The 16,690-nt window shown below is 55.4% G+C and overlaps 1 protein-coding gene across 1 annotated transcript in view; it reads right to left on the bottom strand.

Moving 5' to 3' along the window:
* CACNA1I (calcium voltage-gated channel subunit alpha1 I) overlaps positions 1–16,690 on the bottom strand; it is a 186,550-nt gene that overhangs the window by 129,230 nt on the left and 40,630 nt on the right. Inside the window, exon 2 of the mRNA XM_049885216.1 lies at positions 14,571–14,824. Coding sequence (XP_049741173.1) covers positions 14,571–14,803 — 233 coding nt within the window. The 5' untranslated portion in view covers positions 14,804–14,824. The remainder of the gene's footprint in view (positions 1–14,570; positions 14,825–16,690) is intronic.

The following is a 16,690-nucleotide window of genomic DNA, read 5'->3' as shown; positions in this document are numbered from 1 at the left end:
TAATCTACAATGAAGATGCTCAGAACAGACATTACTTGGACTACACCAGCGAGGCTCGGGAGGAGGGAGAGACGAAGGAGCTTCTGGGGACTGAAGATGCTCTTCGTCTTCACCTGAGTGGTGCTCACAGGAGTTTTCTTCATACGGAAAAATTCTCTGAGGTGTCCACTAACATTCGTGAGCTCAACTGCATATATGTTTTACCTCAATAAAAAATTTAATAAAAAATGATGAAAAGCAACTCTCATAAAGAAAAATCAAAGTGCAACTACTGAAAACCAAAAGCACCTTCTGGGACACCTGCTATCCGCAACACCTGCTCGAGCCTTTACAACAGCCCTGCCGGGGAGTGTCACCGCCCCTGCTTCACGGACATGCCCCAGCCACCACTGGTGAGCAATGGGCCTGGGACTGGAACCTCAAAGCCTTCTAATGTGTATTTAAGGGTTTGTTCTGCCATCCCCATGACAACCTTCGGACGTAAGCATGGCAGTCATTATTACACCCACTTTACAGATAGAGAAATGAAGGTCCCTAGACAGCAGGACTTGCTCAGGGCGGCTCAGTGGTTGAGCTGGAGTAGAAAGCTGCTCTAGAAAGCAAAGAGACCTGCTGGGCAGACGGTCCTACGCTTCTGTCTGTTTACATGTCTCCAGCAATGAGGAGCTCCCTACTTTCCAAATGACTTTTCCAGGGCTGACTGCTTCTGCTTATGAACTACAGGGCCTCAAGAGACTCAGAAGCCTGGGGAGGTAGTGACACGTGAGCCTCCTCCTTCCTTGTTCCTGTGCCCACCTCCGCTTCTTGGAGTCCCCAGCACATGGGAACTCGTTGGACTTGGCCAAAGTCTCTGATTCCCAGATGCCCAGCAGCCGTGCCATGCCCAGTGCAGACAGCTGTCATGGGGAGGCAATGGGAAGGAACAGGGGCTGCCGGCTCAGTAGAAACATTGGGGCGGATGGCCCATGGGAAGGAGGCTGCAGCCAAGGAGACTGGCCAGACCCTGCTGCTTTAGCCACTGCTGAAGAGCAGGGCCAGGTAGGCTCCTGGGAGCCAGGGTCCCACTGCTTGTAGGCTGACCCAGCCTCCAGAGCCCACTGCCAAGGAAGGTATGCCTGCAGGGAAGCCTTCTCTCACTCCCAGGCAGGAGGTGCAGATGCCCATCTGGGTCTTCACAGTACCCTGAACCTCCCCCCTTGTAGTAGCTATTGAACTGGGTGTCCCTGGCCTGCCTGGGCCCCTCACCCCAACCAGGCCACGGTGTCCTATGGCAGAGTGTGCCCATCCCTCCCTGTGCCTGGAGCCCTACCTGGAGGAGCTGCTCAGGAATCTCTGCAGCCTCAGGAGGGCGTGAGGTCTCCGTCACACGTTTGTGTGTGCCTTCATGCACCTGCACACACTAACACACGTGTGCACGCAGATGCAGCAGGCGTGTAACTCCCATCTCCTCACGTACTCGAGCGGGCGTCCATCGCACCCAGCAGCATTCGACACGCTGACCCCTGTCTCCTTCTGGGACAAGGGTTCTTAACCTTTTCTACCCCAGCCTGGGGAAACTCACAAGCCCCTTCTCAGAAAAACGTTCTTAAGTGCATAAATTTTTTTTTTAAGTTTAGGATTAGAAAGGAAGCCAATAATATGAAAATGGTTATCAATTTTTTTTTTAATTTGTGATGGAGGAATATAAGTGCTACTTGTCAATGCAATAAATAGCAAGATGCAGTGGCAGGTCAAACAACTGTATGATCCACCTCAGTGATGGATGTACATGATGTTCTGAGAGCCGTGTGACGACTATGATGGGACATAATAAGGCCAGTGATTTCTACTGATGACGGTCACAGGAGCTGCTGAGACCACTGCAGTGTGTGACCTCCATTCATAACAGAAAAAAAAAAAAAGGAAACACTAAATTTCAATCGGAGGTCAATGAAAACAAACATTCAACTTCTTCCCATATAAGTTCACGATCCCCAGGTTAAAGTCCTCGTTCTAGAAACTCTCTTACCCTTCGGGTGCCGGGGACACCACAGCCCCTGGTCAGGTTCTCCTACTTTATGGGCTCCAGCCCTTAAATGCTGGGTGTCCTGGGGCTCCCCAGCCTCTGATCTTCCCTCTGCTCTCCCTGCACCCCCTCCTGAGGCCTCGACGACCATCCCTGGGCTGGCCAGGTCCTGAGGCTCTGTCTCCAGCCCCAGGCTCACTCTGTTGAGTCCCCAGACACTGCCCTAAGTGAGATACATCTGGGAACCTCAAATTCACCATGGCGGAAGTGGGATATGTCATATTCTCCCAAACCACGGGAGTCTCTTCCTGCACTTCTGTCCCAATGAACAATGTTTCTCCTCCCCGCCCCAATCAATCCTGGAAGTTGTCCAGACTAGCTTCTGTCCCCTTTGTCCACCATTCCATCTTGGAAACCTGTCCATTTCACCACCAAATCTCTCCCCTCCATGCTCCCCTCTGAGCCAGGCAGGCCAGCAACCTCTCCTTCCTGAGCCTTGGAATGGCTTCCTCCTCTAGCTTTGCCTCTTCTGATACATTATCCACATGATAGCCAGAGAGCTCTTCCAAAAATGAAAGCCTTCCATGGCTCTCCACCGCCTTCCAAATAGTTTCCAAACTCTTTGTCTTGGCATCCAAGGCCCTTGTGTAAGTGCTCCTGGCTGCCCCTCCAGTCTCATCTCTGTCCACACAACCTCCACCTCCAATATTGTTTGCTAGGATATACTTCATCAAAAGCTCTGCTACACACCTACTATGTGCAGGGCTGTGGACCAAGATCCAGATAAGAGACAGGCATGAATAAAACATGGAGCCTGACCTCAAGGAGCTCACAATCTAGCAGAAGGTGAGGGGAATAGATCATGTATACATGGCACAGTATTACAGGAAAGTATAGGCCAGGGCTTGGCTGGCATTCGGCACATGGCAGGACAGATGAGAAGATGGGGGAGGGAGGGTGATCAATAAGTATTTGCTGAAAAAATGGATGGATGGATGGATGGATGGGTGGGTGGGTGGGTGGGTGGATGAGTGGGTGTGTGGGTGGGTGGATGAGTGGGTGTGTGGGTGGGTGGATGAGTGGGTGTGTGGGTGGGTGGATGAGTGGGTGTGTGGGTGGGTGGATGAGTGGATGAGTGGATGGGTGGGCAGATAGGAGGATGGGGGTTTGGGCAGTTGGGCCAATAGGTGATTGAATGGGTAGATAGTTGGGAAGGTGGGTGGGTGAATGCATGAATGTAAGGGTGGTTGGGTGGATGAATGAATGAGTATGTGAGTGGGTTGGCAAATGAATGGATGGAAAGATGGAAGGACAGATGAAGGGATGGATGGGCCATTGGGTGAATGAATGGGTAGGTGGATGGATGGAGGAAGGGATGGACGGATGGGCGGATGGGCGGATGGATGGATGGACGGGTGGACAGGTGGACGGGTGGATGGGTGGGCAGATGGGCAGACGGGCGGATGGAGGAATGGATGGATGGATGGATGAACGGATGGACAGATGGACGGATGGGTGGACGGGTGGATGAAGAAAAGAACAATAGGTGGGGAGATAGGTGGGTGGGTGTATAGATGAATGGGAGACAAATGGATGGGTGGGTGTGGGAAAGTGGTTGGGAATATGACAGTAAATGGCTGATCCTGGATTCAAACCCAAGTCTGCCTGGCCACACGAAACCCTTTAGGTTAGAACTCAACACCCTCTCTCCTCCTCCATCAGAGACTCCCACTCTCAGTCTGGTCCCCCCTCTTTCCAAGGCCCTCAACTCCTGCTGTTCCCCCACTTTCAGGGCTTTGAAAGATCTCAGAGGCCACCTAGGCTAGGGGTTCTCAGCCTCAGCACCCCTGACGTTTTGGCTGGATAATTCTTTGTTGTGGGGGCTGTCTTGTGCACCGTAGGGTGTTTGGCAGCATCTTTGGTATCCACCCACAGATGCCAGTAGTACACCTTCTCCCCCAAGTTGTAACAACCAAAAACGTCTCTAGACATGACCAAATGCTCCCTGGGGGAAAAAATCGCCACCAGTTGAGAACCACTGATATAGCCTTCGCCACCAATTTTATGGATGAGGAAACAGACCCAGAGAGGAAAGTTCCTTCCCTGAGGTCACCCAGCTTGCACCCAGCAGAGCCCAGGCTGGACCCTGGGGACAGTCAGGCCACAATCGCCACCTTGCTGAGACACAGGTATAGGGCCGGGAGCCCTCGGGCACCCCTGTCCTGTCCACCTCCATTCCAGAGAAGGACAGAGAGCAAGGGAGCAGAACCGGCTTCAGTGGGCAGATGGGGACAGAAATGTGGAAGGCAGCCCTGCAGGAAAGCCGGAGAGAGATGCGCAGGAAGACATTCCAGCTGATTAAAAAGACGTATTGATTTCTCTCCGAGGGAAACAAATGGGGCCATTTGTCTGCCAACGGGATCCTGAGGCGGCAGAGGGAGGTGGCAGGTCAAAGGCGGCTTCTGACACGGATGCTGGGCTAGGGCAGGATGGACGAGTAAAAACCCAGTCACGTTTTGAATGGCCCAGGAGGGGCGGCTCTTCAGTAGACAGCCGTGCCTCTTGCCAATGCCCCTGCTCTATGCCAGTGTCAACAAGGCTTCCCTCAGGTCTCTGCCTGCACAGGCCCCGGTCCCAGGCTGCTGACCCCAGATAACCACAGCACCTCTCTGTGCCTCTTCTGCCAAATGCATCATCTCTTGAGCAGGGCTGAGCTGTTGGGAAGACGAAACAAACCCAGCACATAGTAGGTCCTCAGTGAAGGCCAGTGCCCCCACCCCGAGCACAGTGCCCTCCAGAATTTGGACCCCACATGTCCCTCCATCCTCAACCCCACTCCCTGCCTCCCCCAACCCCTACTCCAGGCTGGAGCCCCTGAGCCTCTCTGGTAATCCCATCCCCTTCCTGCCTGTTTCCCCTGCTGCCATGGTATACCCTATCCCTCCACTTCTCCCCCAGCAAAATCTCTCCTGTCCTGGCTCCCAGGCTCCTCCTCCTCCAGGAAGGCTCCTGTGGTATCCCCTGTCAGGACCAGCTGACCCATCCATTCCCCGGTGCCCATGGCCCCCTGAGGGTCCCTCCACCCAGCTGTTACCCGTTTTGCTTCACAGGAGTGTGATTCGGATGTGAATCTACTCCCCCCGCCACCCGGCTGAGACTCCTCAGATCACACACAGTAGGGAGCCCAGGTCTAGCACACAGGTGCCCCGGGGAGACCTCCACTCAAGTCTAGAGCAGTGTCCTACAGAGAGCTGGACCTCAATAAACACCTGTTGAACAAATGAAAGAATCAATCGATACCATTACAGGAGTCTCCTGCCTGGTCTCCCAGCCTGTCTCTCTCCGTCCAAAGCCTCCTCCATTCTGCTCTGGGAGCAACCATTCTAATAAATGAACGTGCCCATGTCCCATCCCTGCTGAACACCCATCAGTGACTCCTGGTGCCCATAAGATCAAGCGTGAGCTCTAAGCACTCAGTGCCCTGAAATCCAGTCCCCGCCTCACAGTTCTAGCCACACCAAACTCCCCACCATTCCCTATACTATTACCTCTGCCTGAAACAACATTCATCAACTGCTCTTCTGGAAAACTCCTATGCATGCAGCAAGACCCAGGCCAAATGCCCTCACTTCCAAGCAGGTCTTGCCAATGCCCCCAGGTTGAGTCAAGGGCAGTCTTTGCACCTGCAGCTCTTCTTTATACAGAAGCTTCCATATGACAGCCCCTGAGGCTGCCCTGTGGGTCAGGCTCCTCTGACTGGCAGACCAGCCCACCCTCCTGACCAATGAGAGTGCAGCGTCCACTCTGGCTACCACGAGCACCCCCAGGACCCAGCTGGATGCTGACTTCTACTTCTGAGAAAAACAATCTTCTCCACACCAGATGGAGGGAAATGGGCAATTTCCCAGACACGTGTTGTTTGTCCCAGCAGCATTTGTGCCCATCTGGACACCCTGATCAGGCCAGGGCTGGAATAGGAAGGGACCTCCCCAAAGGACCCCTTTCTCAGCCATGAGCAGCCCCTGGGCTAGGAGCAGCACTACCTAAGTCTAAAGTCCCTCCACCCAGTCGATTACTCAGTGTGTGACCTTGGGCAAGTCATGCTTCCTTCCTGGCCCTCAGGCTCCCCAGCTGTAGAATGTGGAGTTATCCTACTCTCTGCCTATCTCCTGGGAGATGCTGAGAGAATCTGAGCAGCCATGGTGGGTGGGAAAGTCCTTTGTAAACCGGAAAGTGCTGAACAAATGCAAGTGGTCCGACAAGCCCCGCAGTGCCGGGGCATGCCGGGTGCTGGAGACTCAGGGTTAGGTCAGAGCCCCAGGCCCTGCCCTCTGGGAGCTCACCACCTGGCAGAGGAGACAGAGCAAGTGAAGAAGTAGACTCATGGGAGAAAGAAAGAGAGATCAAGGGCCAGAGGGTCCAGAGAGGAGTAAGCTGGGATCAGTAGACGTCCTGCAGGGTGTGGCCTGGCCCTGGGCCTGTGGACCAGGGGGATTTGGAACCATCAAATGGGGAGAGGACATCCCAGGTGGCAGGTGCAGCCTGAGCAAAGGCCTGGGGCAGAGATGCAAGGGAAGCATCAGAAGGCAGGTGCAAGAAGGGAAATAGTGGGAGGCGGCTGGAGGGTAAACCCGAGTGGATAGTGAAGACCTTGAATCCTGGCTAAGTAAGACTATTCTGGGGGCGAAGGAGAGCTACTGAAAGTGCATGAGTAAGAAAACAATATGCACAGAAATGAAGGCAGGCAGAAAGGCAGGGAGGGAAGGAAGGACAGAGGGAGGGGCGAAGGGGGGTAAACAACAGCCCCTCCTGAGCACACAACACTTTACGGACCACAGACTGCTTCCACACACGGGGTCTCAAGACCCCCTGAGCAGGAAGGCAAGGTGGGAGGAGAGAGTGGGTCCAAGGGGAACGATGAGAGCCTGAGGTCACACCTGTGGGCTCCTAGTCCAGTGCTCTCTCCACCATGCTGGCGAGGGGAGGGAGGAAGGGAGGACGGTGTCAGCTGTCATGCAGAGCAGGAAGGGTGGGATCCTGGAACTGCCTGTTTAGACAGGAAGAGACCCAAGAATCCAGCCCCAGGTGCCCCCAGCAGCCCAGCCACAGGGAAAGGGCTCAGGGTACGAAGATGGCGGTTAGATTAACGGAGTACTTCCTGACAGTCAAGAGCCCTCAGTAGAGGCCTAGAGGCCTTTATCTGGACTTAGAGGGTGCCCACCCAGAGGCAGGGGGATGGGCTAAATGACAGGGCAGGGGTGGCAGAGAGACTGGGAGGGGGTCTTCTGGCCAGTGATGGCCCCATTTCTCCCCTACCAGAATGACTGCTCTCCAGGTGTTCTCCTCCTCTCTCTCCCTCTGCCACACCCACCCACCTCCAAGAGGCAGCACACTCCACCCCTGCTGGCTGCCTGCTGCCTCTCTCCATGGCAGGCCCTGGCAGCTGGCCCACAGGCCTCTCACACCATCGCCAGAGACATGGAGCCCACCTGGCCCCAGCCAGTGCCCCAGCTGCAGCAACGCCTCAGCTGCCCTCAGTGGCTCCTACTGGTGCCCTGCCAGCCCCAGTGTGCACACAGCAGCCACTTGGCACATAACAGCTTGCCCAGCGCTTGCCCTGGAATTCTCGTTTGACCTCTTGACATTCCCAGCCGAGGGTCACTGTGGCCCCGTTTCACAGATGACCAAAGGGGCTCAAAAGGGGCTTGTCCAAGGCCACTCAGCCAAGAAGCCAGGGACAGGTCTTCATTCACTTGACAACCAAGCCAGACGTTGGGATCACCTCTGAGTCCTCTCCTTCCAACACCAACTCCAAAGGCAGTCCCACTCCACTCGGACCCTCCTCTGCAGGCCCCTGGCCAGCACTCTATACCACTATCACCTCTCGCCACCATCCCACAAGTACCCTTTTGTCATGAGTCTCCCAGCTGGACATCTCTCCAAAAACAGCAAGGGTGATCAGTCCCCTACGCAAAATGGTAGTAGCTGTCCTCTGCACAGAGTAAGCATTCAATCAAGGCTCATGACTGATCTAGTCAACGGGTGAATAAATGATGGCTGAGCGAGTCCATGCACTCCTCGACAGGCTGCGCATGCCCAGTGACCCAGCACGGGGCTTGGCACCACGGCGCTATATGATGCTGCGATAAGACCACAGACCAGACACAGGCCGGTTCTCTGTGCCTAGTGATGGGCGGGGTGAGTGGGCCCAAGAGGTGGGGTCTCAGCTAGGTGCACAACTAGGACCAGACAGCCACTTAAAAACGAGAGCAGCCACAGACTCCAGCTTTGGCAAGCAGAGGACAAGAGGCACATGGGGGGACAGAGCAGACAGACCTGGGTGGAAGGGCTAGGCTGGGGGACTCAAGCACCAGGCCACAGCCACAGAGAAGCAGGGCAAGTGACCACACTCCAAGGAATTCCGTGCTGAGGCACACTTGTGCACACTTCCTCCCCAGGTCTCCCCTTGGAGACCTCGTTGTCCACCTCTCCCCAGCCTGCAGACAGAAAGACCGAGGGCAAAAGGAAGAGTGACTTGTCCAAGGTCACTTGGCAGCTAACGCTCCCTGCCTCCCCGCCCAGGCTCACCCTCCCCTCCCAGAGCAGAGAGGAGGCCTTCACAGGCGACTGGCTTCTATCATGCATGGCCGGTTTCCAGCGCAGCAGAAGTGCTGGCTCAGCCATGGCCAGAGAGTGGGAGGCAGCAGCTCAGGAGCATGCCAGCAGGGGAGAGTGCTGCAAACTCCTCAAAAGGGTCCACCCAGGCAGGCCACGGCGAGATGGCTGCGAATGTAGACCTGGGGGACTTCACCAGGGCACCTGGGGCTACAAAGCAAACTTGCCTGCCCCAGACATCAGCCTGGAAGAGGATGGAGCCTGGGCAGGCGTGTGGAGAACTGGACACTTACCCAGGCTTCACAGGTTGTAGTGGTGTCCTGGATAAGAGCCTGGGCTGGGCAGTCAGAGAAATCGAGGTTTTCATCCCAGCTCTATCACACTGTGACTTTGAGACCCTGGATAAAAGTTACTTAACCTCTGAGCCTCGTTTGTCTCATGTGTAAAATGGGATTATGATAGCACCTACCTCTGAGGGTAAAGATTAAAGGTGATAACTGGGACAAAGACTTCAGCACAGTAGGTGTCAGCTCTCATTAGTATCATCACTGAGCACTTGCTCTGTGCTGGACACAGGCCGAGTGCTTTATAGGAAGCATCTCTAACCGCCCCATTATAGAGATAAGAACACTGAGGCTAAGGAGGGAAATTGAGTATGTACAATCCGTCACTTCTTCCACCTGTACCAGTTACTGTCATAAGAAAGGCTCTTGAAGTCTTATCCAAGGTGGAAAATAAGCTTCCAACTGATTAGTCGTGGCTGCCAGGGATGCTCTGGTGGAGGATGCTGTGATCGATTAGCAATGTCTGCACGGATGAGGGCATGGCTACTAGTATTGAACTGGCACAAATTTATCTAAATAACATGGCTGAATCTGATTTTCCCTGGAAACAACGTCCTGTAAAGTGGTTATGTTCCTATCTAAAGACTTTCTGCCCAACGTTCTATTGAATCTACCACAAACCAAGTGTTTACTCAGCTATATGTGAGGGCCCTATTTACCATTTGGGCACAGAAAATAAAGAGTGACAACCTTGTATGTGGTGGTTTTTCTAGTCTACAAGGCTCCACATCCACATGTTGCCTGGTGTACTGCTTTGGTCTTCAATGCAACCCTGTGAAGTGCTTACTGCCAGCCCCATTCGATGGGGGGGAAATGGGCTCAGAGAGGTTAAGAAACTGGCCCATGGTCACACAGCAAGTAAGAAGGAGAACCAGGCCCCAGTCTGTCTGACTCAGGCCTCCAGCACTCTCCACAGTGTCACATGCCACCTCCCCAAGAGTCAAATATCACAACAGGTCCCCTGACATTTCAAAGCCAGAGGCCTCCTGGCAGAACCCTGCAGACAGCAAGTGCTATGGCCCCGACTAGGCAGGGAGTAGTGCTGACATTCGGGTGAGTGGACTTTTCCCACCCTCGCTCGCCAGCTTGGGGAGGGTCCCAGCAGCCCTGCTGGCTCTCCAGTGAGTCAGGCGGTGACTCAGGGCACAGCTCGGGGCCAAGCAAGGCGGTGAGTCAGGGAGCACCGAGCTTCAAAGACAGCTGGCTCTGGGCCAGGGACACTGGAGCCCACACTGCCCTATCCCCTCCCAGATCCTGTGGGTGTGATAGCTGTTCACTAGCCTGAGCCTGGTGTCTACATGGGCTCTCCACGGGGAGCCAACCCACCCCCTGCGGGGTCTGAAAATGTGAAGGATCAATTATGTCACGATGATTAAGGGACACTATTGACATTTAGAGGCATTGGTGGTCCAGTGGTAGAATTCTCGTCTTCCAGGCTGGAGGGAGACCCATTGCAACTCACGTGCAGCCACACTTGTCTGTCCGTGGAGGTCGTGTGTTGCCATCATGCTGAACGGGTTTCAGCAGAGCTTTCAGACTAAGACGAACTAGAAAGAAAGGCCTGGTGATCTACTTGCTAAAATCACCCAGCGAAAATCCTATAGATCACAACAGTCTGATCCCCAACCAGTCATGAGGGTGGCGCCAGACCAGGCAGTGTTTTGTTCCATTGTGCGTGGGGTCACCTAAGTCCCGGGCCAACTTGACAGTAGCTGACAACAACAGCAGCTAACGTCCAGCACCCAGGAGCCAGGGACACCAAAAGTCCTGCAATGTGTGAGACAGCCCAGACAGCGGGACTGCATTTGTCTTGCCCCAAACGCCAGCTGTGTCCCCATTGAGGAGCACTGGGCTAAGCACTGCCCCCCCTCATCTCCCTACTACTGAGAAGATTTTTGGCCAGAGTCCTCCAGCCATCGGCACCTGATCAAAGACACCCTCACCATACCCTCTACAAGCCCCCAAAGCCCACCCTAAGCTGCCTGTGGTCGAGTCCTTGCTCCAGGGGCCCCTGTGGATGTCAAAGGCTACTGGGCTCCATTTATTGAAACCCACCTGGTCCTCCCTCGCAAATGACCCAACCCAGGCTGTGAAATCTTAAGTGCCACGATCACGATCACCATCACCATCACCATCACCGAGTCCAGAACCATGGGCCCTCTGGCCCCCAGGCTCGCAGCTACCAAACCTTAGACTCCCACACTCTGAAACACAGAACTTCAGAGTCTCTGAATCACAGAAGCTTAGAATTTTTGTGTCGCCAAGCCTTAAGTCTTAACTTGGAACCTGTAGACTATCCCAGAAATGTCAAGTCTGGGAGTCCCTGGACCTGACACTTTTTTTTTTTTATTGTGCTTTAGGTTAAAGTTTACAAATCAAGTCAGTCTCTCATACAAAAAGCCATACACACCCCACCATCCACTCCCAGCTGCTCTCCCCTTAATGAGACAGCACATACCTCCTCTCCACCCTCTGTTCCCCATTGGACCTGAAGCTTCTGAAGTTGCCCCGCTTTGGAATCATCAAGTCTCTGATCTAGAAGTCAGCCCAGAAGTCACCCAGCCATTTCCACCCAAGACCCCCATTCTCCCACCCATCAAAGCTCTGGTCTAGAAAACAGCCCAGAAGCCACCCAGCCATATCTACCCAAGACTCTCATTCTCCCACTCACACTACCCCACCTCAACAGCATCTGGTGATGGGGAGCCTGGAGAGCCTCGGGGGGAGCCAATTGTTCTGAACAGCTCGAGTGTTGAAAAGTTCAGCCCCTCTGTTGGGCTGAAATCAGCCCCACCTCCCACCCTGCCTCGGCTTCCATACACGTGGACCCAGGGCTCTCCCCAGAGAGAAGTGAGGGCCAAGTCCAGCTCTATCTGGGGTCAGGACCCCTTCTCTCCTCTCCTGGGCCAGCCCTACTATTGCCCCAACCCCAGGCCACAGCTCACACACCCTGAAGGTGAAGGCAAGAAAGGTACTAGGGACAAAGGGGAGAGTGACCCCAGGAACTATGTTCCCATCAGACCCGCAATGTGGAAAAGTAGGAGGACCCAGTGGGTGCTCACTGGTCAGGGCCCAGGGCAGAGGCCAAGGGTACAGGCACACCCTTCAGTGGACAGGGGGTGGGGAGAGTGCGGCTGGCACCCCAGGGTCCGGGGCTGGAAGGGTCTTCACATCCAGCGAGATGGTCCCCCTGCCAGTACTGATAGGCCTGAATACCTGAGGCTCAGAGAGGTGAAGTAGCTTTGCCCAAGGTTACACACAGCTCCCAAGTGGCAAAGCCAAAGAAACCCTCATGGTCAGCCCAGGCAAGGCCTCTGTGACATCGCCCTGTCATCTCCCTGGTCCTCCTGCCAGCCTTTCTTCTCCTCAAAGGCCCTCAGTTCCTACGATCACCTCCTCCCAGCCCACACGCTGCAGGTCCCTAAGGTTTTCCTAACGTTCTCCACTAAACCTACCCACATGGGTGATGCCTCTGTCCCCGCCCCCACCCCTGGGAGCTCCCCAAGAAGGACCAGTTCTGCTTCCTTGTCCTCTTTGTCCCAGGGCCTGACCCAGGCTGGACGTCAGCAAGTGTTGGGTGAACTGAGTTCCAGAGAGACCCTTCTCACCATGCTGAGACCCCCTGAGCTGGCCCCCAGGTGCATTCAGGCTCTCGGCTCCCACCCAGCTTGGGGCACCGGTTCTGCTCTCTGCCCACTCCAGCAAAGCCCTCTGGTTTCCAAGAGCTGGGGCTGGTCCAGGGCCCATCACTACCTCAACCCCCTGTAGAGCAGGGAAGCCAGCAGGCCTGGGCCTGGCGTGGCTGCCTCTTCGGCCTTTCTGAGGCCAGCCTGGCCTCCTCAGCCTATGTCCCAGGCATCTTACGACCAGGGCTGGGCCAGAGGCCGGGGGAACTCTTCCCACACTCCGCTGCCCCAGGCTGTGTCCCAGGCTACTCCTCGGCCATGTGACCGGGCTCAGACCTGCGGCCTGACTCTCACTACACCACCAGCCTGCCCTGTGTGGCCTTGAGCACCAGCAGGGCCTGGTCCTGCTTGGTAGGCCCCAAGAACCACGAGGCCCCTCACCCGTACCCGCCACCGGGTTCACACCTTTAATCCATTCCCACACCAGCTCAGCGGTCCTTCTAAAATGCAAACCTCTCCACACCGTGCCTTGCTTTATACGCTGCACCACCTCCTTGATGCTCTCCCAACAGCCCAGTTCCTCACCGCTGCAAGGCCCTGTGAGCCCCGTCCCCTCCAGCCTCATCTCTCCACTCCACCCTCCCTCCCTCCCTCCACTCCTTCCACACAAACTGCCCCCAGCTCCTCTCCTTCCCAGGCCTCCGCCCATGCTAGGCCTCCACCTGCAACATCTTCCACCCACCGCCCTCTCCACCTTCATTACTGAAGACACAGCTCACTGCCAATAAACCAGAAAAAAAAAAAAAAAAAGAACGTTGAATCAATTCTGACTCATAGTCAATTCTGACTCATAGTGACCCTACAGGACAGAGTAGAACTGTCCCATAGAGCTTCCAAGGAGTACCTGGTGGATCTGAAGTGCCAACCTTTTGGTTAGCAGCCATAGCACTTAACCACTACACCACCAGGGCTTCCTCATTGCCAGTGTGCCCCGGTAAATACCAAATGCACACCTGCCAAGTGGATGGCACAGTGCTAGGTGCTGGGGCCCAGCTATGAACAAGACAGGCTCAATCCCTGTCCTGGTGAGCCTTAGAGTACACCCGGAGGAGATCAATGTCAGGTTATGGATCCTTCTGGCACCTGGGATGGGTGCAGCAAACACAGAGGGTGAGAGGAAATCCCAGAGGACTTCCCTGAGGAGGTGACACTGAAGCTATGATCCAAAGCGTGGAGCAAATGATTTGGCCAAGTGAAGAGGGAAGGGACAAGCCTCTCAGACAGAGAAACAGCATGTGAGGAGGTCCTGAGGTCTGCAAAAGCAGAGACAGGTTGGAGAAGGGCACCCCGTAGGGCCTTGAGGGCTGGGTTAGGATTCTGCTCTGTAAGTCAAGGGCATTGGGAAGGCGGGAAGGGGTTTAAGACTGAAGGTGGCCGGTGGAGGCAGGAGGCTCCTGAGGAGGCTGAGTACTGCTCCATCCCAGCCCTGGACAGGCACAGCAGGCAGCTTGAGAGGAGTCCGTGGGGCCTCACCCTGCGGGTTGGGATCAGCTGCCTCCTCAGCCCACGCCCATGAGTCCCTCTATCCTCACTCTCATCAGTCGTGAGCGGTCACTCTCTAATGGTTCTGTCCCTGGGAGCTGGCCCAGGCGCTGACCTAACTGTACGTCCCCAGCCCCCAGCCCAGACCTGGGGCTCATGTCTGAGGACCTTCTGAACCAACCAGCCACTGGGCTGATTCCTACAGTCATGAGCAACATCCAGAATCTTCCCATCAGCACGACACCAGGTCCTCCGTCCAACCTCCGCGCCCCATCCATCTCCCCAGACCCACCACCTGGGCTCTCTCATCATCACCAAGACCTAGTGGCCACACTCAGGCCTTGGGTCTTCCAACCAGAGGAAGGCACAGGCAGGGGACTCTGCGCAGAAACAGTCGACCCCAGGCCCCCCTCATCTGCCAGACTGAACAAAGGATATGGGTTACACACCATCTTGATGCACCAGTTCCGAGGGCTGGTGGTCTGTCGCAGGCAGAAAAAGGCAACAGGAGCCAGGTCAGGGTGTGGGACGTCAGGATCAGCTCCATCCAGGGGCTCCTCCAGGCCTGGAGGGGAGGGAGGGGGGCTCTGGGGCCCCGGCTGCTCTGTGACACCAGGCTCAGCGGCTGGGGCTGCAGCAGATGAGGCGGGCTGCGAGGAGCTCTCAGCCATGTCGGCGCTGGGCGGGGAGCCCTGGGAAGATAGACAGGGGCACATAGTGGGGCTCCCCAACCTGCCTCCCACCATGTGGGGGCCAACTAGAACAGCCCAGCCCCACACCACCCTGCCCCCCCCACACACACACCTCTGCACTCTGTTGGGACACAGGGATTAGGAGGGAGCTAAGTTTTTTTTTTTTTTTTTAAGGGGCCAGCTGGGTGGTCGCTGGGCAAGTCTGGCCAGCCCTGCTGAGCTTCAGTTCCGGCAAGAGAAAAGTGATGAAAATAAAACCTTCATCGAAATTGTGAATTTTTTTTTATTTTTTAATGAGAACAGAGTTCTGTATTGATTCCATAAACAAAGATAAAGAAAATCTGCAAGGAAAATGGAAAGTTATTGTAAAGACAGACATTATTGCCAGGACTACGCATGTTATGCAGAAGTTGGGGTAACATGGGATCAGATACCAGGGACCTAGCAAGCCGAGGAAATCAGGGTGGGCTTATCTGAGGAGGCACCACCTGAGCTGAGGACTGCAGTGGAGCCCTCAACCCAGGGCTCCCCACCCGAGTTCCTCACAAAGCTGAGAACCCAGGGATCCTAGAGATCAATCTCTTTGCTTTACAGATGGAGAAACTGAGGCCCAGAGAAGGGGCAGGACAGGCAGGCAGCCAAGTAACAGCAGAGATAGGACTCCAACCAGGGCCTGCTGCACAGGTGTGTGACCTGTGCAGTCCCACAGATCCCCACTCTCAAAAGGACCCCCAAAACCGAAAGCCAAACTTGCTGCTGTCGAGGCGATTCCGACTCATAGCGACCCTATAGGGCAGAGTAGAACTGCCTCATAAGGTTTCCAAGGAGCAGCTGGTGAATTCAAACTGCTGACCTTTTGGTTACCAGCCGATCTCTTAACCACTTAACCACAGCCACCTGGGCTTCTACGCCACCAGGGCTCCACTCTTGGTTTAATGCTCTGCTGTTGCCATCTTGAAACTCTTCACCATGTTCCTTCAAAGGGCTCCGCAATCACGTAGCCGGTTCTGACTCCCACTCAAGGGCACTGACTTTCCCACGCACTTTCACGCCCTGGGCTCATCTGATGCTCACAACAGCCCCAGGAGGGTGCTTAAGCCCATTTGATAGATGGAGAAACTGAGGCCCTGACAAGGGAGTGTCATGCCAAGCCTACATAGACACTGAGCCAAGAGTAGAACCAGGTCATGTTTAGAGGCCAGAATCCTAGCACCAGCCCTCTAGACCCACTTGGTGGCAAGTGGCCGTGGCCACACTTGCCCCTCCTTTAGGACCCCTCCTCCCCTCCAGCCAAGAGCCTCTCTAGCCAGCCAATAGCAGAACAGGAAGGACAGCTGCTGCCCCCTTCACTACCACATCCAGGAAGCTCCCAATCCCTGAAACTTCACCCTTGGGGGTCTCCTGGGCCTTAGAGCCCGGACAGTGGCTGGGCTGGGCAGTGGGGGCAGGAGATGGCCCCAAATCCCTGGCGCCCTGAGGCTGCTGAGCTGTCGGCTGAGCTGCCCTAAGCCAACACATTCGGACATGCCTCTGGCTCCCAGGGGGTTCGGGCAGGAGTTGGCACCTCCTGTCGCTTCGCCCGGCTGGTTGGGGATGCAGAGTTTTCTCTCGAGCTCGGGGCTTTGCTCTCAGTTCCAGAAAAACCACCATGGGCCTTACATAAGCTCCCAGGCACCTCAGCCGGCCATGTGTCAACCCCCCAGGCTGCAAAACATCTTCCCCCAAGGTGGTTCTATGTCTGCCCACTGCTATGCCACCTCGTAGCCTGCGGTTCCCTCCACTGGACCTCCTTGGGCCCTAGAGGGGGTGGCTGTCACTGCTCCTGGCTCTGCTCACGCCAGCCCCTCTGCCTGCAGCAGGCCCATG

The sequence above is a fragment of the Elephas maximus genome, chromosome 4 (assembly GCF_024166365.1).
Source record: "Elephas maximus indicus isolate mEleMax1 chromosome 4, mEleMax1 primary haplotype, whole genome shotgun sequence".
NCBI lineage: Eukaryota > Metazoa > Chordata > Mammalia > Proboscidea > Elephantidae > Elephas > Elephas maximus.
The sequence above is the reverse complement of the archived record's forward strand: the minus strand, read 5'-3'. Positions and strand labels throughout refer to the sequence as shown.